The 26517-nt window shown below is 44.5% G+C and overlaps 1 protein-coding gene across 2 annotated transcripts in view; it reads left to right on the top strand.

The window, feature by feature from the left end:
* URB2 (URB2 ribosome biogenesis homolog) overlaps nt 1-26517 on the top strand; it is a 35754-nt gene extending 9237 nt beyond the window's left edge. For both annotated transcript variants that reach the window (XM_001083545.5, XM_077998919.1), the window contains 7 exons: nt 20-3350; nt 8359-8519; nt 10652-10762; nt 12348-12590; nt 16249-16336; nt 19583-19722; nt 24420-26517. In XM_001083545.5, the coding sequence (XP_001083545.5) occupies nt 20-3350; nt 8359-8519; nt 10652-10762; nt 12348-12590; nt 16249-16336; nt 19583-19722; nt 24420-24617 (4272 nt within the window). In that variant the 3' untranslated portion in view covers nt 24618-26517. The remainder of the gene's footprint in view (nt 1-19; nt 3351-8358; nt 8520-10651; nt 10763-12347; nt 12591-16248; nt 16337-19582; nt 19723-24419) is intronic.

Raw genomic sequence — 26517 nt, 5'->3', positions numbered from 1 at the left:
ATTTTCTTTCTTTCTTCAGATCATAAATGAAAGAATAACTGAGTTCTCTCTTCGGGGTTCCCAAAGAAACATCTGTGCTGTCCTTCGATGCTGCCAGGGCATCCTGTCAACCCCTGCCCTTGCTGTCATCTACACGGCCAAACAGGAGCTGATGGTGACCTTGCTGAGCCAGCTTTGCTGGTCGGCCTGCAAGCAGCCAGAAGGAGCCGTGGTAGCCCAGTTGTTTGAGGTCATTCACCTGGCCCTTGGCCATTATCTCTTGATCCTGCAGCAGCAGGTCAACCCAAGACGTGCCTTTGGGGATGTGACTGCTCACCTGCTCCAGCCGTGCCTGGTCCTGAGGCACTTACTCTCCGGGGGCACATGGACGCAGGCTGGCGAGGGCCAGCTGAGGCAGGTGCTGAGCCGGGACATCAGAAGTCAGATTGAGGCCGTGTTCCGAGGAGGAATTTTTCAGCCTGAGCTGCTGTCATCCTACAAGGAGGAGCTCTTGGACCAGCAGCAAGGGGATGTGAAAGCGGGAGCCATGAAGAACCTTCTGGCTCCCATCGACATCGTGCTCACCAGGCTGGTCAGTGCTGGCTACTGTGCAGCATCCCTTCATACCTCTGTTGTGGCCAATTCAGTCGCCTTACTGTATAAGCTCTTTCTAGAGTCTTACTTCAAGGAGGGAAACCAGCTTCTCTGCTTCCAGGTTCTCCCCAGACTGTTTGGCTGCTTGAAGATTTCACACCTGCAGGAGGAGCAGAGCAAAGCCCTGTCCACATCAGATTGGACCACAGAGCTTTTGGTTGTGGAACAGCTACTAAACTCAGTGGCCAACAACAATATCTATAACATCGCTGCCGACAGGATTCGGCACGAAGAGGCTCAGTTTCGCTTTTACCGGCATGTGGCTGAGCTGCTGATAAACCATGCACAAGCACCCATACCAGCCTGGTTCCGCTGCCTGAAGACTTTGATCTCTCTGAATCATTTGATTTTGGAGCCAGACCTGGATGACCTGCTGGCTTCGGCATGGATCGATGCAGAAGTAACAGAGTTTCGAACCAAAAAAGCCCAGGAGACGCTTATTCATACTGTCTTCCAGACTTATGCCAAACTCCGACAAGTGCCACGGTTGTTTGAAGAAGTTTTGGGGGTGATCTGTCGTCCAGCTGCTGAGACACTGAGGCAGCCTGTGCTGGCCTCGGGCCCCTCCACGGTACTGTCTGCATGCCTCCTTGAGCTGCCTCCGAGTCAGATCCTGGACACGTGGTCCCTTGTGCTGGAGAAGTTCCAGTCTTTAGTCTTGCCCTATTTGCAGAGTGATGCTGACATGGCCCTGAAGTCACTGTCACTGAGCTCGCTGCTGCACTGCATCATGTTCAACATGAGGAGCCTGGACAGCAGCACGCCCCTGCCCATCGTCAGACGGACGCAGTGCATGATGGAGAGGATGCTGAGGGAACTGGTGCAGCCCCTGCTGGCCCTTCTCCTGGACCCCCTAGGCCCAGAGCCAGAGCTGTGGCTGCAGAAGGTCAGTGACTCTGCACTCTTGCTTGCTTACTCCTGGGCCCAAGTGGACGCTATGTTAAGTTTGAACTGTAGCCAGTATCACTCTATGTCTGGGGCCCTTATAGGTGTTGCTGTGGAGATCTCGAACGTCCCTTCATTGCTCCCAGGTGTAGAAACACAGCACTGGAAGAAGCTAGAGAAGTTTACAGCCCAGTTCAGCTCTCTTGGTAGATATTGCTTGGAACAGCTGTACCTGCAGAAAATGAGAAGGACTTTAATGCACACTAGTTTCCGGTCTGAAGAAGCCCTCCGAAGTTTGAGGTGCGATGCTGCCTTTATTATTGGTTCCAGCAGAAAAAGCTTGAATCAGAGAACGATGGCTTCCTGGGATGGCCAAGTTGGGACAGTGAGTGGACTCACATACCCTGTAGCACACTGGCACTTGATTGTGTCAAATCTCACCATTCTGATATCCTATCTGTGTCCAGATGATGTGAGATACCTGGCCAGTGTCCTGCTGAGAACTTTACCAATGGGCAAAGCCCAGGAAGGCTCAATAGAGGAAGAGGCATACGTCACACTGGAAAAAATTTCCAAAGCCATCCTTCATAGCCCTCTCTTTCCAGAGATGCAGTCCCTTCATTCTGCTTTCTTAATGTGCGTAACCGCAAGATGCTCCGGCATTCTGTGTTCTGGTGCCCAGCGTGACTCAGGTCTTGTCAGTCAGCAGCTTCCCTGGCTTTTTGAAAAGGACCACATGGTTGTGGGTCATTGGGAAAACAGATTTGCAAAAGCTGGACCCGAAGGTTTAGAACCTAGAGGAGAAATTGCCAAGAACTTACTATCCCTGGTCAAGAGTGACTTCCCCATCCAGCTGGAGGGAGAGCAGTTGGAAAGCATCCTGGGGCTTTTGGAAGTGATTTCTGCTTTACAGCTGGACAGCCTCTTACCACCCTATCATGTGCATTATTTTCTTCTGTTACTGTCCATGGCCATCACCAGACTAGGATGCTCTTGCTCCTCCTCACTGGCTCTCAAGTTCTTGATGACTTGCTACCAGCTTCTTGGTTACCTGCAAAAGGGGAAAAGTGCTCGCTCTGTGTTCAAGATCATGTATGGTAGTGATATTTTTGAGATTGTACTGACTTCATTGTTCAGAGCTAGTGGTAGGTTCCCTATTGAGATGGATGATCCCACTTGGCTGGAATTCCTCCAAGTGATAGGTACATTCTTAGAGGAGCTAATGCAGATGCTCATCCAAATGAAGCTGAGCTTGTTGCTCAATTTTAGAAAAATCACCACATTCCTCTCTAGTTCCAAACCATACATGGAAGCAGCTTCTGGCAAACAATTGGAAAATCAGAACCCCCAGGGCAGGCAGCTCCTTCTGGTGTCTTTAACCAGGTTGTGCCATGTCCTGGGACCTTTCCTCAAAGAGCAGAAGCTGGGCCAGGAGGCCCCAGCAGCACTGTCTGAGCTGCTGCAGCAGGCTGTGCTGCAGACGGGAGCTGTGCTGCAGCTCTGCTCAGTGCGAGGGGCCCAGGGCTGGCACCTTCCCTCTGTCCTCATCTCATCCGTCAGCGCGCTCTTGGAAGCCGACCTCGGTCAGCACTGCAGGGGTGGAGGAGCCAACATTTCCCACGTAACCGACAGGACGCTGCTCTCCCACGCTGCCCTCTACCAGGGTGTTTACTCTCAGATACTGTTGGAACTGCCAGCTCTTGCGGGACATGATCAGTCTTTTCGGGCAGCCTTGCAGTTTTTGACTCTGTTCTTTTTGGCCCCAGAACTCCATCCCAAAAAGGACTCCGTGTTTACCTCCATGTTTCATTCTGTGAGAAGAGTTCTTGCAGGTAAGATATTTTCTCTTGAGCTAATTCTGTGTTATAGAGGTCTAGTTTCCACTGCTCCCCTTTTTGGAACTGGGAATAAGTGAGCACGTGATGTGTTCAAAAGGTACCACATGTGGACAGTGAGAAGATCTCTCTCCTAGGCCCAGCACGCACGACTTCGTGCCCTCTATTTACATTCTAGGCATACATTAGCAATTACCGCTACAACTAGTTCCCTACTTTCTGTGCAAACAGCAGCCTCCTCCGTATGTTGCTCTGTACCTCAGTTGCTCACTTCTTTTGGAGGTTGTTCTGTGTAAGTTTTTAGTTTTGAAATCTGCTCCTCTTCAGCTTTTTAGCCTTTAACTTGTCCTGGCTGCAATGAGATACATAGATACCTGCATCCTTAGTAGACTCTTATGTATCAGACTTTCAATGCCATAAATTGACTTTAAAAAGGTATAAAAATCTTTCATATCTTTTTAAAAAAGTACAAATCAGAGCCAGGCGTGACAGCTCACGCCAGTAATCCTAGCACTTTGGGAGACTGAGGGGGCAGATTGCTTGAGTCCAGGCAACATGGCAAAACCCCATCTCTACAAAAATTGGCCAGGTATGGTGGCATGTGTCTGTCGTCCCAGCTACTCAGGATGTTGAAGTGGGAGGATCACTTGAGCCCAGGGAGGTCGGTGCTGCGGTGAATCTTGATCCTGCCATTGCACTCCAGCCTGGGTGACGCAGTGAGACCCTGTCTCATTAAAAAAAAAAAAAAAAAAAAAGTACAAATCACTTAATGTCTTTTTTTTTTTTTTCTTTTTTGGAGACAGAGTCTCGCTCTGTCGCCCAGGCTGGAGTGCAGCGGCATGATCTCGGCTCACTGCAACCTCCACCTCCTGGGTTCAAGTGATTCTCCTGCCTCAGCCTCCCAAGTAGCTGGGACTACTGGCATCTGCCACCACGTCTGGCTAATATTTTTGTATTTTTTAGTAGAGACAGAGTTTCACTGTGTTAGCCAGAATGATCTTGATCTGACCTCATAGAGAGTTTCACTGTGTTAGCCAGGATGATCTCGATCTGACCTCATGATCTGCCTGCCTCAGCCTCCCAAAGTGCTGGGATTACAGGTGGGAGCCACCGTGCCCAGCCAAATCACTTAATTTCCAAAGAGCCTCTTACAGTTCCTTGAGGGCAGGACTGTGCCTGCCTTAGTTCACACACACAATCACCCCCACCCCGCCCATATTGGGGTGCTGCCAGGTACAGGTGCTCACTAGACCAAGGCTACCTACGATGTCATCAGAGTGTTTGAGTCTGAAGGCAGCCTTCCAGGCAGCAAACTAGGACCTCATACACAGTCCCAAAGCGAGAGAGCTCATGTCTTCCTGCACAGAGTCGACCTTTACAGCCCCCTTGGTGAAAGGTTAATGGGTTACTAGGCAGCCATTAAAATTAAAATTCTGAAACCTCTTATGAAGACAAGGGCTAGAAATATATAGAAAATATTGTTAAGCAAAAAAAGTACAATATGAAATGTTAAATATGCCACAGTTACAACTATGTAAAATATATATTCATGCAGAAAAGGGCTAGAAAGGCATCCAAAAATTAAAATAATTATTGCATTAACATGTGTTGTATTAGTGCAGTGTAATAGGTTGTGATTGTTGCTATTTTCTTATTTTGTACCACTTTAATGTTGCATTTTAATAAGAATAAATCAAAATACTTTTCTATGATTTAAACTTGCCATAAGCAGGGAATAGATGATAATGTTTTTGGAGGCCCATTTAGAGTTTGTTGAGGTTTTCCTCTAAATATAGTGAAAGATGATTAAGATTTGTTACCTTTATTAGGGTATACAAATAAAATACACTTTTACTCCTCCCAAACAAACAGTTAATGGAAGAGATTTCTTCTGTTTCAAGATGGCACACACCACAATTGTGGGGGGTCTTTTCTTTTTTGTTTTGGTGGTAACAAAAGGGCTGGGGTCAGGTCAGTCTTTTGAGGTGAGGTCTGCAAGTCAGCCAAATCTGACCCTCGTTAATGTCACGTTAACATCCGTGTTAAGCACACGTTAAGGTCTGTGTTTCTGGGTGGAGAAGCTGTGACGGATGGGGCCACAGGCGTGCCTTTCAGTACGTGAGGGTTAAATGGGTTCTCGCAGAAAGTAGAGCCATCTGGTCTGCTTGTGCCAGCGCCAGAACTGGAGTGCCACGGGCCAAATCACGCTGCTGTTGTCTCCCTTTCAGTAACTGTCTCTGGCTGGATTCTGGATTAACCGAAAGGCTCTGATATTACATTGTTCTGTCTTACTGTGTCAGGGTGTCTTTTAGTGAATGGTGTTCACCTTCTTAATGGGGGCTAAAATCGAGTCTTTTATTAAGCCTAATTATAGTATTCTAAGTGACTGGCCCAAGAAACGGCAGCCGGTGGTCTGAAGCTCTGTCCTTGTGCCCTTTGGTTAAACAGAATATTGTGTCCTCCTTTTCCTCTTCAACCCTGCTGAGTTGAGGCAGTCTCTTTTTTTTCGAGACAGAGTCTCGTTCTGTCACCCAGGCTGGAGTACCGTGCACAGTCTTGGCTCACTGCGACCTCCGCCTCGCGGCTTTGAGCGATTCTCTTGCCTTGGCCTCCCGAGTAGCTGGGATTATAGGTGTGTGCCACCACACCCAGCTAGTTCTTGTATTTTTAGTAGAGATGAGGTTTTACCGTGTTGGCCAGGCTGGTCTCGAACTCCTGACCTTAAGTGATCCGCCTGCCTTGGCCTCCCAAAGTGCTGGGATTACAGGCATGAGCCACCGTGCCTGGCCGAGTTGAGGCAGTCTTTAAGTCCTAACTGTATGTCCCTGAACTTTTGGTACCTTATTTCCCCAGGGACAGAGCCCCTCGGTCACAGCGTGGTCAGGGTTGGGCAAGGCCAGACTGGTACACTGTGCCCTCAGTTCATGGGCCTGGGGTGTTGCTGTGTCCAGGCCTCTTCCATCTGAGCTGTTAGACACTGTCCAGGGAAGTGCCAGAATTGTGAGTGCTCCGGAAGAAATGCCAAATGAGGAGTGGCCCAAGGCTTTGGGCAGGAAGAGGGAGTGTGAAGAGGGACCGTGCAGGTGCCCCAGCCATGGAGTTCTCCCTGTGTCCTTAAAGGTGGCTCAGAGGTGGGCTTTTGAAAAGAATGCCTTCTGATAGTAGAACAGAGGGCCTGAATTCAATTACAGAAACCAACATTTCTAAAAATGCTTCTTGGCTGGGAGTGGTGGCTGGCATCTGTAGTCCTGCACTTAGGGAGGCTGAGCCAAGAGATCACTTGAGGCCAGGAGTTTGAGACCAACCTGGGTGAAAAAGCAAAACCCCATCTCTACAAAAAGCCCGTGCGGGTAGCATGCACCTGTGGTCCAAGCTACTCCGGAGGCTGAGGCGAGAGGACCCCTTGAGCCCAAGAGGTCGAGGCTGCAGTGAGCCATGATTGTGCCACTGCATTCCAACCTGGGTGATGGAGTGAGACCCTGTCTCCAGAAACATAAAAAAACAATTAAAATGCTTGTATGTTTGAGGCTGTGTCCTGCTCTGGAGATGAGTGAGGTATTGATTTTGGCCTGTGTAATTAAGTAAACAGACATTCGCACACATCACAGGGTAAAGGTGGGGGAGACGCCATAAAGTGAACCAGAGCTATGGGACTCGGTGGAGAGGCCACATACAGGCCACGTGTGAGTGGCCCTTGAAGCGTAGCTAGGGCAGGTGGAAATGGGAGCCTTTCGTGTGAGGGCACTGTGTTGTGAACTCTGTGGCCTTTTTTTATTTGCCAGCCACAGGAGTTGGTGCTGTTATGCCCACTTCACTGATGAGGGAGTTGAGGCTCAGATAAATCATGGGTCCAGGGTTTTACAGCTTATGGGAGACTTGGATCTAGATCTTTACCTCCCAAAAGTCCACTTTCCCCCAATGCTGTAAATAGTAAGCAAAGACGGGAAAGCAGGACGGTATTCTGGCAATGTGGAATAGGCAGGTGGGGCTGAAGCGCTGGCTGGAAAGATAACCTGGGGCCAGATGATAAAGGGCCTTGAGTGCCCTGGCTTTGGGCGTTATTGTGAAACTGTGGGCCTGAGGACACTGGGGATGATGGGAAACAGCTGGGTGACTTCCTGACCGTCATCCAGGCCTGAAAAATGGAGCTCTCTTAATCTTTATGACTTTCTCATCTGTTTAAAATATCACCCACTCTTGCACCCCTACCGATTTTATAAAAGAAACACAAATAAAGTAGAGAAATAAAATACTGTTGACCCTTGAACAACATAGGGGTTAAGGCACCAACCCTCGGCACAGTAAAAAATTCCATGTATATCCTTCTGAAACAATTCTATTTAAAAAATCTTATATTACTTTTGACTCTCTGGAGATTTCCAAACTACTGATAGCCTACTGTTGACCAAAGCCTTACTGATAATATAAACAGTCGATTACCACGTTTTGTGTATGTATTTATGTATTCTTACAATCAAATAAGCTAAAGAAGATGTTATTAAGAAAATAATAAGGAAGAGAAAATGTATTTGCCATTCATTAAGTGAAGTATATTATCATCAAGGTCTTCATCCTCTTCATCTTCACATTGAGTAGGTTGAGGAGGAGGAAGAGGAGGGGTTGATCTTACTATCTCGGGGTGCCAGAGGCAGAAGAAAACCCATGTGTAAGTGGATCCATGCAGTTCAAACATTGTTCAAGGGTCAACGGCACAAAGCAATAATCACTGTCTTCTGTGGTTCGGAGTTTACCTCCTAAGCATGGGTGTTGTCTTCTGTGTTTGTGTGTGTACACACAGTGCACAGGTGCAGCTGTGTATGTGAGAGCATGGCATCACACTAAATACGTGTACCTGCTTTTTCCACTAGTGCTTGTATCACCATGCCCCTAACTTGGTGATGTTTGATGGCGGCCATAGCTGTGCGCAGTTTCATCATGTGGCTACTTGGTAATTTATTTCACCTGTCTGTCACATCTTAACAGTTTTGGTTTCTTACCCACACAGATCCTGAAATTCCTGTTCGGGTCACTCAGGATATTGAGCCTCATTTGGGAGCCTTGTTCACCCAAATGTTAGAGGTTGGGACGACAGAGGACTTGAGGCAGGTGATGCAGTGTATTCTCCAGGGACTGGACGTCAGTAACATGTGGAAAGCAGATGTGCAGGTGGGCGGCTTCTCCCTCCTTGTGTGGCAGGCTCAGAAATCATGTCGGCTCAAATGGGAAAACTGATTTGAGATGTGGTGTCACCCTTAAAACTAAACAAATTCTAACTGGTAGAGACTCTAGGCAAAGAGGGAGTCTGTGAGAGGGAGCCCTGGCCTGTGGGACAGCCCAGGCTGCGGCGTAGGGAAGGCCTTAGTTTTCAAACGGGAAGTCTTCAAATTACAAATGTGTGGTCTTATTATGTCAAATACTAAAAGTTACACGTTCACAAAACTGATACATAAAAAAGTTAAATTCTGCTCATTCTTTGCTGAAGACCCCTCACACCATGCTTTTCGAAACCTGTGGCCTGATTGGGCCATACTGCCCTCATGCCAGCATCTGAGAAGCACCTCAGTCAGCCTGCCCCTTCAGTTCTGACAGAAGTCACCGACACAGCCTGCATGGTGTTGCACTTGCTGAGTGCCTTTGCACACAGCTCACATGCTGGGATTTGCTTCTCTGAATGCCTGTGGGCACTGGACCGGTCAGACGTCTCTTACACAAGGAAGAAGGCCACAGGCCACAGAGCCAGTGGTTGGCGGGGCGGAGACTCCAGCCAAGGTCTGTGGTCTAGGCTGCCTCGTGAATGGCTTGTTGACTCCTGGTCATATACAGCACACTGGTGTTGGGTACTGATTTGGGCAGGGGAAGAAACAACCCCAAATTTCTGTTTGGACCAGTTGGTCAGGAGACTTCCCAGAGGAAGTGAGACTCCAGCTGTGCCCTGAAGAATGCAGGAGACTTGGTTGGGGAGCAGAGGTGAGGGGAAGGGAGGCGTGCACCGTGCAGGCAGCGTGTTGGGCTGCCAGGAGGAGGGGATGGGATGTACAAGTGTGAGAAGATGGACAGGGAGAAGTGGTGTGGGGGGGTGGGCCCTGGTGGGGAGATAGCCTGTAGGTGGGCAGGAGAGTGGGAGTGGAGATGGGGCTTTGGGGTGTGCATAGTCAGAGGGAGCAGAGAAGGGAAGAGAGTGAAAGGCAGAAGCCAGGACTTTCGCTAGGGTTGTAGGGTGGGCTGCACAGCATTCGGGGAGAAGAGGATGGTGTGAGGCTGAAATAGAAACCCACTGACAGTGTGAAATGCCTGGCACCCAGTAAAGGCAGGGCTCTGCCTATGTCTCATGGTTTAAAACCTTATTTTTCAAAGGGGAAGTTTTTCAAATTACAAATGTGTGGTCTTACTGTGTAAAATACTAAGTATTACATATTCACAATACTGATACATATAAAAGTTAAATTCTGGCCGGGCGCGGTGGCTCATGCCTGTAATCCCAGCACTTTGGGAGGCCGAGGTGGGTGGATTATATGAGGTCAGGAGTTCGAAACCAGCCTGGCCAACATAGTGAAACCGCATCCCTACTAAAAATACAAAAATTAGCTGGGTGTGATGGTGGGTGCCTGTAATCCCAGCCACTTGGGAGGCCGAGGCAGGAGAATTGCTTGAGCCCAGGAGGTGGAAGTTGCAGTGAGCAGAGATCATGCCATTGCACTCCAAGCCTGGTGACAGAGCGAGACTCAGTCTCAAAAAAAAAAATTAAATTCTGCTCATTCTTTGCTTAAGACCCCTCCCACCATATGTTTTGAAACATGTGACCTGATTGGGCCATATTGCCCTCATATCAGCACGTAGCACCCGCGACCACAGCACCTAATCCGATTGCTTTCATGTTTTCCTCCAGCCTCTCCTGTCTGTAAGCATGCATCGTTGCTCAGTGAAGTAACAGCCAGTGTCCTCTGCGTGGACAGAGCCTTGACAACACAGGGTCTCCATAATTAGGTCACAGTGTGTAACTCTTGTGCAATTCACTGTCCTGGCCCATTTACGTGCTTGGTTTAGTGAGATGCTGCTGAAAGACCCTGACTTTGCCCCAGCTCTGCTCATCTTCTTCACTTCCTTCCTGTCTGCGTGCTGATGTGAAGGTTGTCCCTCCTAGGACTTAACCCCAAGCAGGCCTTATCCACGTCCCCTGACACCAGGGCTCTCAATCCACTCCAATGCTGCAGCCCCAGGGAGCAGGCTCCTTCCCCAGGCGGAGTTCTTAAGAGAGAACAAGCTATCTCTGCTGCTAAGTTTTTTCTCTTTTACCCCAGGCTATTGTGTCAGCTGTTACATTGCTGAGGCTGCTACTGAACTGCCCACTCAGTGGAGAGAAAGCAAGTCTGTTGTGGCGTGCGTGTCCCCAGATAGTCACGGCTTTAACAGTGAGTACCCTCTGGAGATGTGTCCTCCAGCTCCTCCCCTCCCTCTTCCTATAAAGACAGAAGTCAGCCTTTTGGGGGTCTGCTGCCCTGTGGCTTTATGCAGAGCGTGTGTGTGGGCTGCTTCCTGAGGGCAACGGTGAGCAGGATGCTGAGTTTGTGTGTCCTGCCTGAACACATTGGTATCAACAGTTGGAACAGTGGAAGGGAAGTGGTATCAAGGGACATTTAGTAGCATTGGGAAGCATCAGACAGGCAGTAAAAACAGGGATGTAGTGATAAAGGGAGGCTATCGTGGAGGCCTGCTTAATTTTTAAAATTTTATGTTTTATTATTTTTTTAGAAATAGGGTCTCAATGTGTGGTCCAGGCTAAGGTGAAGTGGCTATTTGCAGGTGCGAACATAGTGTTCTGCAGCCTCAAACTCCTGGCCTCAAGTGATCCTTCTGCCTCAGCCTCCCAAGTCACCAGGATTATAGGTGCATGCCACTTCAGCCAGCTTATAGATGCCTATTTAATCAGATGATAATACAAGGAATTCTGGGGCTTTCTTTGTCCCCACAAAATGTTGTGGTTAGTTTAATGCACTCATTTATTTGTAGGAGTTTTGTGTGTGTGTATGTGTGTGTATGTATGTGTATGTATGTGTATGTGTGTGTTTAAGGCCTATGATACAGTGAGAATAAAATGCTTTATAGGATGGGATCGTAATGTTGCAGATAGGAGTTTATTTTGTTACAATCTTACTCAAATGTTAAAATTTGTGACCAGTTGTTGCTAGGCTGTTTGTTTCACTAGAACAAAAGTCTGGCTCAGATTGGGACTGTCTCCTGCCCTCTAAAAACCCTGACCTGGGTGTTCTTACGCTTAGGTGTGAAGGAGCAGTATCTATTTTACCATCATCCTCTGCCCTAATTCTAGCCGTTGCTACCTGAGAGAATTGCCCTGGGTTAGCATGTTCCTGGGGCAAAAGGGCCTAAAAAACAGACTTAATATTCTCTCTTGTTTCCAATTTGGCTGCTTTGTCATTTTCCTGAGCATCCGTTTTGGTGGATGGCAGGGGTCGTCATCACTAAGTATGTGTGGTGAGCATCAGGAGAGGCATGTGGGCTATATATGGGGGTGACCCATGCTGACGGGCAGGCAGTGTTGATGATGTGTGTGGTAGGCCCTCACTGATGAGAACACCAGGCTAGAATCTGCTTATGTCCACCCAAAGGGTATAGCAGGGGTCTACACAGCCAGAATACCCAGCAGAACAGTGAGCATTGTAAGAGACAGCCCTCACCAGGGCTGCTGTGTGTCTGAGAAGGAGGGTCACAGGTGAGCTGTCCCAGGTTACGTAGGTAAGACTTTGAGCTATCCTTCCTCTTGGGTCTGTTCTCTGTATTTTCTAAATCATTAATTGAGTATCTTTCACTAGAGCTGATTTGTAAGAAGTTTAACAAATGGTATTTAACTGCCCACTGACTACATCAATTCATTTTGGAGCACAGAAGTCTTTACCTCAGTCACTCGGTGCTACAGTGTTTGTGTTATTTCCTTGGGGAATTACTTTCATTTTTCCTCTATCTCATCTTGCCCTTTAGCTCCTAAACCGAGAAGCTTGTCAGGAGCAGCCTGTGTCCCTCACAGTGGTCGGGCCTGTCTTAGACGTCCTGGCGGCACTGCTGCGGCAGGGGGAGGAGGCCATCGGCAACCCCCACCATGTCAGCCTGGCCTTCAGCATCCTTCTCACTGTCCCTTTGGACCATCTGAAGCCGCCGGAGTATGGAAGCATCTTCCTGAGGCTGCACAACGTGCTCTTCTCAATCCTGCAGTGTCACCCTAAGGTGAGAAGGAGGGCGAGAGCAGCAGGCAACTTTTCCTCTGCGAGCAGGGTACTTGAAGTCTATAGAAAAGTGGCAGCAAAACTTTACTATTGCAGGACAATAATACAAATAATAAATTGCCAGGCAAACTTTCTGTTCTAGTAAATTTCAGAGCCAAGTGGTTTCTCAAGCATAAAAATGCTTGACCTTCATACTGGGCTTTGTGAGCGAGTTTTTCTTCACTGGATCTGGCGCTTTGAATAGTGTTTGTATACTACAGGTTGAACACTTCTAATCCAAAATGCTCTAAAACTCGAAACTTTTAGAGTGCTGACATCGTGCCACAAGTGGAAAATCCCACTCCTGACCTCACGTGACTGGTCACAGTCATAACACAGTCAAAACTTTATTTCATGCATAAAATTATTTAAAATTATTGTAGAAAATTATCTTCAACTGTGTGTATAAGCTATATAAAGTGAAACATAAATGAATTTTTAAATTATGTTTAGATGGGTCCCATCTCCAAGATATCTCATTTTATATATATGCAAATATTCCAAAATCTGTAATCTGAAACACTTCTGGTCCCAAAGCTTTAGGATAAGGGATACACAATCTGTACTATTTAAGGAAGCTCATTAGAAATTATTCTGTTTTTGCTCACCATGTATTTAAATAAGCCACTCACTTGCATAGATCTCTTGCTGGGCTTTTAATTCAAATGGATATAGGGAATGAGGCATCCTGAGTTCCAGTTTTATAGTATGCTCCTTTTTAAGTTAAACTGAAACTGGGGATAAATATCCCACAGAAAAAATTACAGTTCAGCTAACGTTTATTGAACATTTGATATGTTCCGCCCCATAGCAAGCCTGTGAAGGGGGCACTAATCCCATTTTATTGATGAATAAACTGAAGCTCAGTGCCACCAAATGATTTGACCAATGTCACTTAGCTGAGTCTAAACCTTAGACTCAAGACTTGTTATCTTTGACCAGTGTTCTTTTCATGGTGCCACCACTGTATGTATGGCTGACTATATGTGTAGGAACTCATAAATATGACAGTTAATGCATCGCTTAATGACAAGAGACATGTTCTGAGAAGTATGTCGTTAGGCATTTTTGTTGCGCAAACACCATAGATCGTATAATACTTTCACAAACTCAGATGGTACAGCGTACTGCACACCTAGGCTATGGGGTATAGCCTGTTGCTTCTAGGCTATAAACCTACAAACCTATACAGCACGTGACTGTGCTGAATCCTGTAGGCAGTTGTAACACAATGGTGAGTATTTGTGCGTTTAAACAGAGAAATGTTCCATTAAAAATACAATCTTATAATCTTATAGGACCACCGTTGTCTTATACAGTGTGCTTTTGACCAGAATATGGTTTTGTAGTGCATCGCTGTGTATCATATATTCATGCATATTCAGATATTTTTAAGTGTTTTGATGTCCTAAGGATAGAGACCTGCCAGCAATGCAGTTTTTAAGAAAAATACTCTCTGGTAAGCTAAATACTCATGAAATTGGATCTAACTCTAAAGCCTTCCCCCGTTAACAGTTGCCTTTGGCCCTGTTTATCCTGTCAGCATCTTTGTTTTAAAATCTCTCTGCTGTTGTTAGATTTGTATGTGACTGTACAATATAAATGCAATGCACATAAGTTACAAACTGAAATTACAGGTGCAGGATTTCATGAAGTTGATGAAAGTAGTATTAGAAAGCAGCTTGATTCTTCTGCTTGCAAAACCATTAGCAAATGACCATTTAGTGGAATTAGATCATGTAACGAATGGAGAAAATTGACCAGGATAATGACATGGTATTACAGTAAAGAATGATGTGAATTAATCAAAGCTCACTCTCATCTGTTGGGGTTGTGTAGGGAATCTGATGCCTGACCACAGCATCAGCAGTGTGCGTGGCAGGCCCACGCGGATGTAAACACGCAGCCAGAATCGCATCAGCAGTGTGCGTGGCAGGCCCACGCGGATGTAAACACGCAGCCAGAATCGCATCAGCAGTGTGCGTGGCAGGCCCACGCGGATGTAAACACGCAGCCAGAATCGCATCAGCAGTGTGCGTGGCAGGCCCACGCAGATGTAAACACGCAGCCAGAATCCTCTTAGGTACATTTAAAGGGTATAGCAAGAAGTCAGCACAGCCAGCGTACCCAGCAGAATGATCAGCAGCTTGTGCTGTTCCAGGCACTTTACATGGCTTAGCTTGTTCAGTCCTTGCAACAACCTATCATCTTCATTTTGCAGATGAGGAAACTGAGGTGCACACAGACAAAAAAGAGCTAGATGATTTGTTCAAGATCATAAGGAGCCAGAGTGTGAACCCAGATAGTTCCAAAAGGATTTGTGTGCTTTTCATCAATGTGATAGCAAAGGATTAAGAGAGGGTCCTTGGGGAACTGGATGAAACACTGGAATACTTTTGCAAAAATGACTTCTTTCAGAATATGCTGCAAAAAGTCAGTAATTTGACATGAAGAATGTGGTATTATGCTATCAAAAATTTTGTTGGACAAATTATGCCAAAGAGAATAATCCCAACACTTGATTCACTCTCTGTTCACTCTCACACGTGGTGCAGCACTGTCCAGCAGTGGTTGGCAGTGGTGGGCGTGTGCTGTGTCTCCATCGTCCAGCATGGTAACCACTGGCCACAGCTGTCTTGACCACTTGAAATGTGGCCAGTATGACTAGGAACTGAATATTTAATTGTATTTAATTCTAATTAATTTAAATGTAAGTAGTCACATGTGGCTGGCGGTGCTCTGCTGGACAGTGTGTGGTTGTGATTCAGACCTAAAGATGATTGAGTACAAAAAAGGCATGTTCTGTCATCAAAATCTCATTTTTCTTTTTTTTTTTTTTTTTTTGAGATGGAATCTCGCTCTGTCACTCAGGCTGGAGTGCAATGATGCGATCTTGGCTCAGTGTAACCTCTGCCTCCTGGGTTCAAGCAATTTTTGTGCCTCGGCCTCCCAAGTAGCTAGAATTACAGGCACCGGGCACCATGCTTGGCTAATTTTTGTATTTTTAGTAGAAACAGGGTTTCACCATGTTGGCCAGGCTGGTCTCCAACTCCTGACCTCAGGTGATCCGCCTGCCTAGGCCTCCCAAAGTGCTGGGATTATAGGTGGGAGCTGCTGTGCCCGGCTGAAATCTCATTTTTCAAGATGGAGTTTTCAAGCAGAGCTTTTCACCACTATTAATTGAGAGGTTTTGGTCACCATTTTAAGTGCATTTGCTTTAACATAATCTTTTTTTTTTTGTACCAATGATACTTGAATATATTAATTAGTATTGTTCCTATTATTGTTTATTTCTGCCCATTTCCAGAATGAATTAGCACCAGCTTAGAGTAAAAGCTGATTCCAAACCAGGATTGCCTGATAGACCTCCTGAAGTTATGCAGTGTGGGGGGTCTCTACCCTCGATAGTTAAAATAAGGGTCAAAGAGTCTAATACAAGATGAATGAGCAGTGACACCAGCATGTCCAGGTGAAAAGATGTGGCTACCCCTGGGCACACACAACTGGTTTGAGTGTCCCGATAGACAAGGCTAAGAAATAAATAAGTATGAGCTCCTTTAAAGTAGAAAAACTTAAATAATCACATGTGTACTTTTACATTCTGTTATCTGTCATCACAGGTAATGCTGAAAGCCATCCCTTCCTTCTTGAACTCTTTCAATAGATTGGTGTTTTCAGTTATGCGTGAAGGGCGGCAGAAGGACAAAGGTAATTTGGAGTAACATCAGATACAGTTTCAAATGTATTTATCATGAGGTGTTGGCTGCTGGCCACATATGTTACTGAAAATAAAACTACTCAGTTGTGTTTAAATAAGAGAAATGTTGATATCAAATGAATACTCAAATTTTTTTTTTTTTTTTAAATTTCAAATGGTCACATTTTATCTTATCCAAAACAGTGGATGAATCAGGCATCTCCTTATTGAAATAGTTCCTTTTCTGGGAAAAAAATATCAGATTAGGAAATGGTTACTGAGCATGTATATCATATAAAGGGGATATAGAAATGACTTACAACCGCATTCCTGCCCTTAAGGAACTTGTAGTTCAACAGGGAGATGAAAAGGAACAGGCAGGTATAGAGCAATCTCATTTTATAAAAGGGATAAGGTCCTTCCGCTCACTGCTGCAGCCTCACCTTGGCAAGGGTGTGTTTGTTTAACTAGGGAAACACTAACTGCCATATGGCAATAGCATATATTATGTGTACAATTCATTTTTCAGCTTTGAAGTTGATTCTTGTTGAATTTATAATTTGAGGGAGACTTTCATTATTTTAAAAATTGCTGGCTGGGCGTGGTGGCTTATGGCTATAATCCCAGCATTTTGGGAGGCTGAGGCGGGTGGATTACCTGAGGTCAGGAGTTCAAGCCCAGCCTGGCCAACATGGTGAAACCCTGTCTCTACTAAAAATACAAAAATTAGCTGGGCATGGTGGCACACTCCTGTAATCCGAGCTATTCGGGAGGCTGAGGCAGGAGAATTGTTTGAGCCCGGGAGGCAGAGGTTGCAGTGAGCCAAGATCGCGCCATTGCACTCCAGGCTGAGCAATAGGGCAAGATTGCGTCTCCCAAAAAAAAAAAAAAAAGAAAAAACAGTGTGAAAACCAAAATTGCATGACTTTCTATTTTATATTGCAGTATTTTGAAATTGCATAGCATGTACCAGCCCTGTACTGTCTGATGTGCTAAGCGGTAGGTCAGGGTATCAGCTCAGATGCTCTGGGACCATAACTCAACTCAGGGTGTCAGAGAAGACCCTGTGACTGCGGTTCTGGGCAGACTGGAAATACACAAGTGGTGCTCAGCTTCTCTCTCAACCTTGTGGCTCAGTTTTGTAGACCTACGCAATAGCCCTTTAACCAGACAAGTTTTGAGAAAAGGGAAAGGGCATCGTTAACACTAGGCTTCAATGCCTCTGCCTGGTTTTGGGATCAGTCAGTGGCACAGTTAGATATTTCACTTCCTCCTGTGTCTGATGCAGAGCATGTCAGCTTAATATTGTGAATCGATTTAGGAGCAGCCTTCGTAAACAAGTTTCCCCTCCCATGTCAGCCTCAGCCAGTTGGTGGTGGCTGCCTGCAGTTCTGTGTCAAGGCCTCTCCCATCATGTCTGAGCTCAGCCAGGAGGAATCCCTGTACTTATTGTCATGTCTGCCTGGATGGAAGGGGACTTGCTCAGTGGTGGTGGAGCACAGCCTGGTCACACTGCCACAGGCGTGTCCTTTGTCATGTATTTGAGGAAGCACAGGAGCACATCACGCTTCTGGTACTCTGTGCTGTGTTCATGTGAATGTAGCTTCATCATCTTGTCTGCTAAGACCTGGTTCTCAGACATATTCATGGCTTAACTGAGTAGAGTTTTAACTCTTTTATTCTCTCTTTTATTGGTATCTAATATGCTCTTTCTAATGGGCATGCATTAAATTGGTGGCCAAAATAACAAGTGCTATGTATTCATGTAATATGTTGAACAGTCTGAAAAGAGAAGAAACAGTCGATGTTAGATATTAAAGCATATCACCAAAGTATATTTTCTGTTGAAATGCTACATGAAATGCTACACGAATGTTAACAGTAATATAGTTTAGTACAATTACATTGATCTAGAAAAATTACATCTATAAAATATGTTTGTATGCTTATTCAGGTCTTCAAAAAAGGTATGCATTCCAAAAATCAACTTTATTGAGTTATATACATGTATGCATAACAAATTGCTTCTGTTTAAGTTATGCAATTTAATGGGTTTTATGTATGTGTGAAGCTGTCCCCACAATCAAAATACAGAATATTCTCCATCATCCTTAAAAGATTCCTCTGGCTTCTTTGCAGTTTTTTCTCCACTGTGGTCCCAGCCCCAGTCACCCATCTGCTTTTTGTCCTTATGGATTTGTTTGTGTTTTCTGGAGTTTTATAAAAACATGCCTACCATTGTGCTGAATGACAGCAGGGAAGGTGCTCTGGTGTGTGCTGGAACTTCCCCATGGGCTGTAACTCAGGCTGTGGGGACGCACATGCAATTAGGATTCTTGGGAGGAGTTTGTTAAGAGGCCCTGGATGGTCCTGAAACTATATGGTAGGAAAAGAGCTAGGAATCAGAAGTAAATCTAGGAAGACAGCCGGGCGCGGTGGCTCAAGCCTGTAATCCCAGCACTTTGGGAGGCCGAGACGGGCGGATCACGAGGTCAGGAGATCGAGACCATCCTGGCTAACACAATGAAACCCCGTCTCCACTAAAAATACAAAAAAAATTAGCCGGGCGTGGTGGCGGCGCCTGTAGTCCCAGCTACTCGGGAGGCTGAGGCAGGAGAATGGCGGGAACCCGGGAGGCGGAGCTTGCAGTGAGCCGAGATCGCGCCACTGCACTCCAGCCTGGGCGACAGAGCGAGACTCTGCCTCAAAAAAAAAAAAAAAAAAAAAAATCTAGGAAGACAGTAGAATGTCTACTAATGATAATTGAATCCTATGTCTGTCCAGCTATAAAAGGCACATACACAAACAATTTCTGAAACTTAAGGAGGCAAAGACATAATTTAGGGTATCTCATTTTTTAAATTATATGTCGGTAAATGATTTTCTCCCCTTAAGATAATTTTTAATTTTTTTTTCCATTTTATGCCTTTCTTATAGAACTCCATCTTGGTTTTTTTTTTTTTTTTTTTTAAGTAATCCTAGATTTCATCCTAAAAATCTTGATTACCTTTCTGGTTAGACTCTTAAAAACACCTGAGCACTCTTGAGTTTTTAAAGTGTCCTTCCCTTTGTTGTGTAGATAACTGTTTGGACATATCTGTTCTCCCTTATTCTGTCTGCAAAATAAGCCAATTAAAGAGTCTGGGAAAACATGTAACACTTGAGATGATTTTCACCTGTATTAGAAGTCTAACATAGAAGAGCTAAAATGTGCTGTTTTTGAACTAATTGGTTGGGCAACCCTTTGCTGTCTGTAGGAAGCACAGATGACCTGCCCACGGTCCTAAAGTGTGCACGCCTGGTTGAAAGGATGTACAGCCACATCGCCGCACGAGCTGAGGACTTCACTGTGTTTTCCCCATTTATGGTGGCCCAGTACGTGTTGGAGGTACAGAAGGTAAAATCGGGTTCACTGTCTTTCACCAAGTGCTGTGTTTATGGTCCTTAAGCCGGGTTTCTCAACCAAAATGGCAAGTGATGTTGTGGGTCTGACAGTTCTCTGTTGCTGTGTGCAAGTTTTAGACAGGGGTTTGCTCTCTCACTCAGGCTGGAGTGCATTAGTGCGATAATAGCACACTACAGCCTCGAACTCTTGGGCTCAAATGATCCTCCTGCCTCAGCCTCCCAAGTAGCTAGGACTACAGGCATGTACTATTACACTCAGCTAATTTTTAAGTTTTTGTAGAGATGGGGTCTCGCTATGTTGTGCAGGCTGGTCCTGAACTCCTAGCCTCAGGCCTGCCTTCCTCCTCAGCCTCTCCAGTCTCTGGAGTCCTGTGTATTTCAAGGTGCTAGCAGCATTCCTACAGGGCTATTGTAAGGACCAAATGAAATGACATACAGAGGACTCAGTGGTGCCTTGTACACAGAAAATGCTCGATTATCTGTCTTGCTCCAGCACAAACCCTGGGGTCTATTTTGGTTGGTTTCTTGAGTTATATAAAAGGAGAGGAAATATTACTCAGGTCCAAGAACAGGAGCTGTCATAGGACCAGGCTTAATGGAGACTGGAAAGAGGGGTTCTAGACCTCAGGGTTCTGGGGTCCCCTCAGCTGCAAGAGTTCATGTATCTTTACTCTGGAGGTGTGTCATTCATGTGACTCAGCTGCTCTCAGACACTCAAAGTAGATGACAAGGTGGAGATAAAGGTGGTTGTTCAGATAGATTGAGAAAAAATATCTTTGTCCAAATTAATCTGACTTTTTGATTCAGTGTTCTGGATAATTCATTATTCAAGCAGTTATCCTCTATCTTTTTTTTTTTTTTTTTTTTTTTTTTTTTGAGATGGAGTTCTGCTCTTTCTCCCAGGCCAGAGTGCAGTGACACGATCTCAGCTCACTGCAACCTCTGCCTCCTGGGTTCAAGCGATTCTTCTGCCTCAGCCTCCTGAGTAGCTGGGATTATAGGTGCCCACCACCATGCCTGGCTCATTTTTGTATTTTCAGTAGAGACAGGGTCTTGCCATGTTGGCCAGGCTGGTCTAGAACTCCTGACCTCAGGTGATCCACCCGCCTTGGCCTCCCAAAGTGCCAAGATTACAGGTGTGAGTCACTGCGCCCAGCCATTTAACAGTTATCTTACTTTGGAATGTCACCATGCTATTTTCAAAATTCCATAGGACCGTCTGTGACCCATAGTAAACTCACTACAGAACTTTATAAATCTAGGCTGTATAAATCTTGGTTTAAATTGACTGTCACAGGCTTGAGTAAAGTGCGGTGTATTTTTTTGTCTGTCTTCTTCTGTATGTATAGATATACATTTATATTGTGTTCAATCTCTCTGTAAAATATCCATTTCCCCTTTGTAAATCTTGTAAGAACGATAGTAAAATCACGAGTAAGCTTGTTAGGGTAGAGGTGTCAGCATTTGTCCAGGGAGGCTGGGTTGAATGGGCTTCCTTAGAAAACCTGGAGCTGCATAACTTTTCATCCCTGCTCCTGTTTTAGATACATCTAGAACTACTAAATAATTTCTACCCCGCTGGCCTTGCTCACCTTGGCAGGTGGGTAGGGACATGGGGGCAGCCTGGCCATGTGAGTGCACACACCTTACCAGGTGTGGGGCCCACACCTGGTAAGAGCTGCAGATCTTGAGAACACCCCTTCAAGTTGTCCTTTGACCAAGATGTGGGCTTATAGTTTGGTTTCCTTGCAGTTATTTGGCCTTTTTATGGAATCTTAATGTTTCCCAAGCACACCAGTCATTAACATGTAAGCTTTTGATGAAAGAAAAGCTGGCATTATTTTCTGTCTTACTGAATAATAAAATGAGACATAGTAATATCACTTCACTAAGGGCCAAGAAGAGAAGCAGTAATTTGAACCCTTAAGTCGCTAATTATTATTCTGAAATTTACTTTATGAAAAGTCTCTGGCTTCCTGGCCTCATTATTCATGTCTAATTTATGCTCATTAGTTATATTTTATTTTTAATCTTGAAAGCCAGAGGCCTTGGGAATTAGCTAGGGCCACAGCCTCCCAGAATCCACTGTCTCCACAGTCTATGTTTTATCTTTCATTTGTTTTTAAATTCAGTAATGAAGAAAATATTCCATATGCATTAGCGGCTTCTACTGAGAGAGCCATAAATCTTTCTAGATCAGTGTGTTTTAAGTTTAATTAAATGCCAGATCTAATGCTAAATAGGTCTCCTTTGCATTTTCCTTGTACTTCTGCAGAGTTGAGTATTGCTGGTGGGACCTGTCAGTAGTCAGGGAAGACGACCTGGTGAGATGTGTCAGTCAGAAGGGGCAGCTCCAGAGGCCCGCTCGTCTTCTTTCCTCCAAGCAGTAATGAGTCCCCGTGGAAACATGCGGGGAAATTATGGTTACTTTCATCTTCTTTTTTACCTGTAGACCAAATTTACAATGTCCCTCCGCAGACGCTCCTTGACTTAGGATGGGGCTGTGTCCCGATAAAACCATAGTATGTTCAAAATATCATAAGTCGAAATGCATTCAATACTTGATAAACCCATCGTAAAAGTGAAAAAATCGTAAGTTGAACCATCGTTAAGTGCAGATGCTCCTCGACTTAATGATGCAGTTACATCTGGATAAATCCATTGTTAATTCAAAAAATGTTAAGTCAAAAAGTGTTAAATTGAACCGTCTTAAGTCAGGAACCATCTGTATGTTGATACCTTAGAATGAATAGTTTGTGCTGCTCATCTTATCTAAGGTTTTTAAAAGCTACTTAGCGACATTTTCATTTGTTGGCCAATGATCTTAGTCTTGTAGAAATTGACTTTTTTCTTGTTTTATAAATAAGTTGTCTGAAACCTAAAGATTTAAAGTGGTTGTGTTGTCTAAAACCTACTGGCCTTCCTAGCTCTTTGTTAGAGGCTGTCTGGCTGCATTTTCACTACTGAGAAACTGTGCGAATAGTTCAGAGCATGGGCTCTGGGCTCAGACTGCCTAGGTTCAAGTCTCAATGCTGCCAGTTATTAGCTGTGTGACTTTGGGGAGGTCAGTGAACCTCAGTTTTTGCCTTTGGAAGTGGAATTATTTATTTAGTAAGTGATAAATGAATGAACGAGTATGAACAAATAGTCCACTTACAAAGCTCTCACCCTGCCAGTATGATCAAGGACTTTGTTTGTGTTTTTGTCTATTTTTTGTTTTGTTTTGTTTTTTTCTTTCCCTCCCAATTACCTTGCTGTAAAATTCACAGACATGCCATTCTATCTTCGGTCCTTGAGTGTTCCTATCATCTATAAAATGGTAAAATTCAAGATGATCACTTGTCAGAAATTTCTGAAGTATCACATGAAAAGGATCATAACTTTGAAGAATAGCATCATCTTAGAGACAGAAACAAATTACCTCTTTAGGAATGTACTTCTCAATGGTTGCCTTTGTGAATCAGTTCTTCTGGTTAATAAAATATATCCTCATTATAAGCTGTGTTTGCAGAGACACATTAACTCTTTCAGGTTATCAGGGTAGCAATAAATGATCAGCCAAATTCCAGGCCTGTCTGCTGGTACTTTACCACTGTTTTGTTTTTTTTTCTACTTTTTAAAAGTAATGGTAAATACATCTAGTATAAGGTGAATTTTACCAGCTTAACTGTTTTCTGTGTGCACTTCAGTAGTATTACATACTTTCTTATATTGTGCAGCCATCACTACCATCTGTTCCCAGAACTCTTCATTACTACTGCTTTTTAGTTTCAGTTACTAGGGTTTCAAGCTCTGTTCAGCCCCCATTTAGTTGAAACCTGAATGGATGTGGTAAGTGTGAAGAGAACCTGCTCCCCCAGCCTTTTAGGTTGGTTCGATATTAGTCTGAGTCTCTTCTCTGGAAGTTTGGGTGGAGCATCAGATATAGCCAGGTTGGAGCTGGCTGTGACGCCCACTCCTGTGCTCCAGATTTTAGTTAACTGTGAACTTCAGGGGAGAAGTGCATCTTTAGGCATGAGGACCAGTTCACCCATTCCAGGGCTATTAGGAATTAAGTGGATATTGTGCTGTTCTTGACACAAATAAAAAAAGAATCTATTAAGTGGCAATCATGAATCACTTCTGCTCTTGGGTGATATGATGTGACCTAATTACTAGTGTGGGCTTATCAGTGGTCTGTTTTGGTCATGTCAGAGCCTGCCTGCTGCCTTGCTCTGGGGTGAGATGGGGTCACAGTGTTACAGTGAACGTAGTCGTCATTGTCCCACAGGGCTGGCAAAGCTTCCAAGGTGATTGATGGCGTAGAAGAATTTGACACAATGGGCAGGCAGCTTACCTTCTTATAAGGTTTTTAAATGTAAAGACTCCAGGTTTTTTAAATGCCCCTGGTACACATGTAAGCATCATTTACTGAACAGGAAAGCCGCCCTTGTGCTTTCATGGAGTTTCGTTCCAGGTTTCTGTTTGCTTGAGTTAGCTTCTATTTCCCCAAAATACAAACTAAAAATATGACGATTTAAATATTTGACTTAGCAACAAAATTATGTTTTGAAAGTGAATGTCGATCTTGTCTCAGTTTGGAGATCAGTTTGAAGTCACTTCTCAGTCCTTCCCAAGATACTGTCGGCAGGTGGTACGGCTTGATCTCTGCCCCCAATCGTTCTCACAGAGGTTTGCCTTTTTCCCCAGGTGACCTTGTATCCAGCTGTGAAACGTCTGCTGCAGGAGGGCATTTACCTCATCCTGGACCTCTGCGTGGAGCCTGACGTCCAGTTCCTGCGGGCCTCGCTGCAGCCGGGAATGAGGGACATCTTTAAGGAGCTCTACAATGACTATCTCAAGTACCACAAGGCCAAACATGAAGGAGAGAAAAGATATACGGCCTGAGGCCATGGGACAGAAGTGCTGCCAGGGGCATTGTCCAGAGGCTTTGGCTGCATGGTCTGAAAGAGCTGGAGAATGAAAGACTTACGATGTTCTAATTCGTAATATTGGTATACATAGAAAATCCTTTGGGTTTTATGTAGTATATTTTGATGTATTTTACATCGTGTTTTTCTTACTATTTTTTAATACATAGTTTTATGCAGTAAATATTACAATAGAATCCTGAAAATTGACCCTAGGATGAGATTAATTCAGTAGAAAAATTGCGGACTCTCGGAACCTTTCCGTGTTTGGTTCTCGTCTTGGTTCAGTGGCTTGGTGTTCCCTCATCCACACTAGAAACTGCATAAAAGTTGGCTTTTTACTTTGGGTACATGGGTATATAATTCAGCCCTGTTTAACTATCTTTGCCTTTCAGATTCTTCAAGGAACATGGGAAGTATTCTTGAAATGTCACTTTTTCTGCCTTCCCTCTAAGTATGCTTTCTGAAGAAGTCAGGGAAAGTTAGAGTCTGTGGCCCGAGGTGTGTGCTCTGGGCAGGGATAGCGGGCACCTCAGGCAGGTGGGTGATCTTTAGCACAGGTGCCAGGGTTCCTGCCTGCTCCTCCTGCATTAGCTCTGTGAAGTTCATTTAGGAATTTTTTTCCTATTCAGTTTAATAAATAATCCTCATTGTTTTTGCTTATTACCTAAGCAATATATTTTTATTATAGCAACCTCAGAAAAGAAAAATAAAAAGATAATTAAAAAAACTCATTCATAGCCTCAGTTACCCAGATAAGCCTCTGTTGTCACCTTGGAGTATCTAATTTTAGTCCCTTTACTATGTGTGTGTATATAGATGTGCATATCAATATATATAGTATCTAAATTGGATCATAAATGCATTTTTTAAGAGTTACCTTTTTTCCTGTGTGATATTTAAATAACTTTGGGTCAGTGAAAACATTCAACATATATTTGTTATTGGCTGCATGGTAGTCTGTTGAGTAGATACTGTTGTTTTATTTAATAAGTACCCCATGGTTAGACACAGGTATCTTTCCAAATTCCCTTTTATAGATGGTGCTTGCAGCTGAACTAGTTTCAGAAGATGAATTCTCATGAGTTGTATTATTTGTCAGAAAGCCACATCGTTTTTAAAGGATTTATATAAATATTGCCAAATTGCCCCTAGAATATGTACTAATTTATTTTCCTACTAGTGAGTCAACTTTTTTTTTTTTTTTTTTGAGACGGAGTCTCGCTCTGTCGCCCAGGCTGGAGTGCAGTGGCCGGATCTCAGCTCACTGCAAGCTCCGCCTCCCGGGTTCACGCCATTCTCCTGCCTCAGCCTCCCGGGTAGCTGGGACTACAGGCGCCCGCCACCTCGCCTGGCTAGTTTTTTTTGTATTTTTTGGTGGAGACGGGGTTTCACCATGTTAGCCCATGTTGGGATGGTCTCGATCTCCTGACCTCGTGATCCGCCCGTCTCGGCCTCCCAAAGTGCTGGGATTACAGGCTTGAGCCACCGCGCCCGGCCGTGAGTCAACTTTAATAGTATTGATTTTTGTTTGTTTCTCTGTGCTTCCTTGATAGGCGAGAGATGTTATTCTGTTTCAAATTTCTTTAATTACTAAGAGATTATACGTTTTTGTATTTGCCATTTTTATTTCTCATGTAAATTATGTTTATATAATTATCTTCTGTAATAGCACATTTCTCAATTGGGATATTTACTGTTTTTCTTACTCACTATCTTTGTGGGATTCATGTTGGAATTCCCTTTTTAATTAGTCCAAAATGCAGACTTTTAAAGTTATTCGAAGGATCATCCTTAAACAAAGACTTTTTTTTTTTTTACACTACAGTTTCAAGCAGATGTGATTGGAGCAGACAATATAAAATGAATGTCTTTGA

Source organism: Macaca mulatta, chromosome 1 (assembly GCF_049350105.2).
Source record: "Macaca mulatta isolate MMU2019108-1 chromosome 1, T2T-MMU8v2.0, whole genome shotgun sequence".
In the NCBI taxonomy this organism is placed as follows: Eukaryota; Metazoa; Chordata; class Mammalia; order Primates; family Cercopithecidae; genus Macaca; species Macaca mulatta.
Note: the sequence above shows the minus strand (reverse complement) of the source record. Positions and strands in the feature narration are given on the sequence as shown.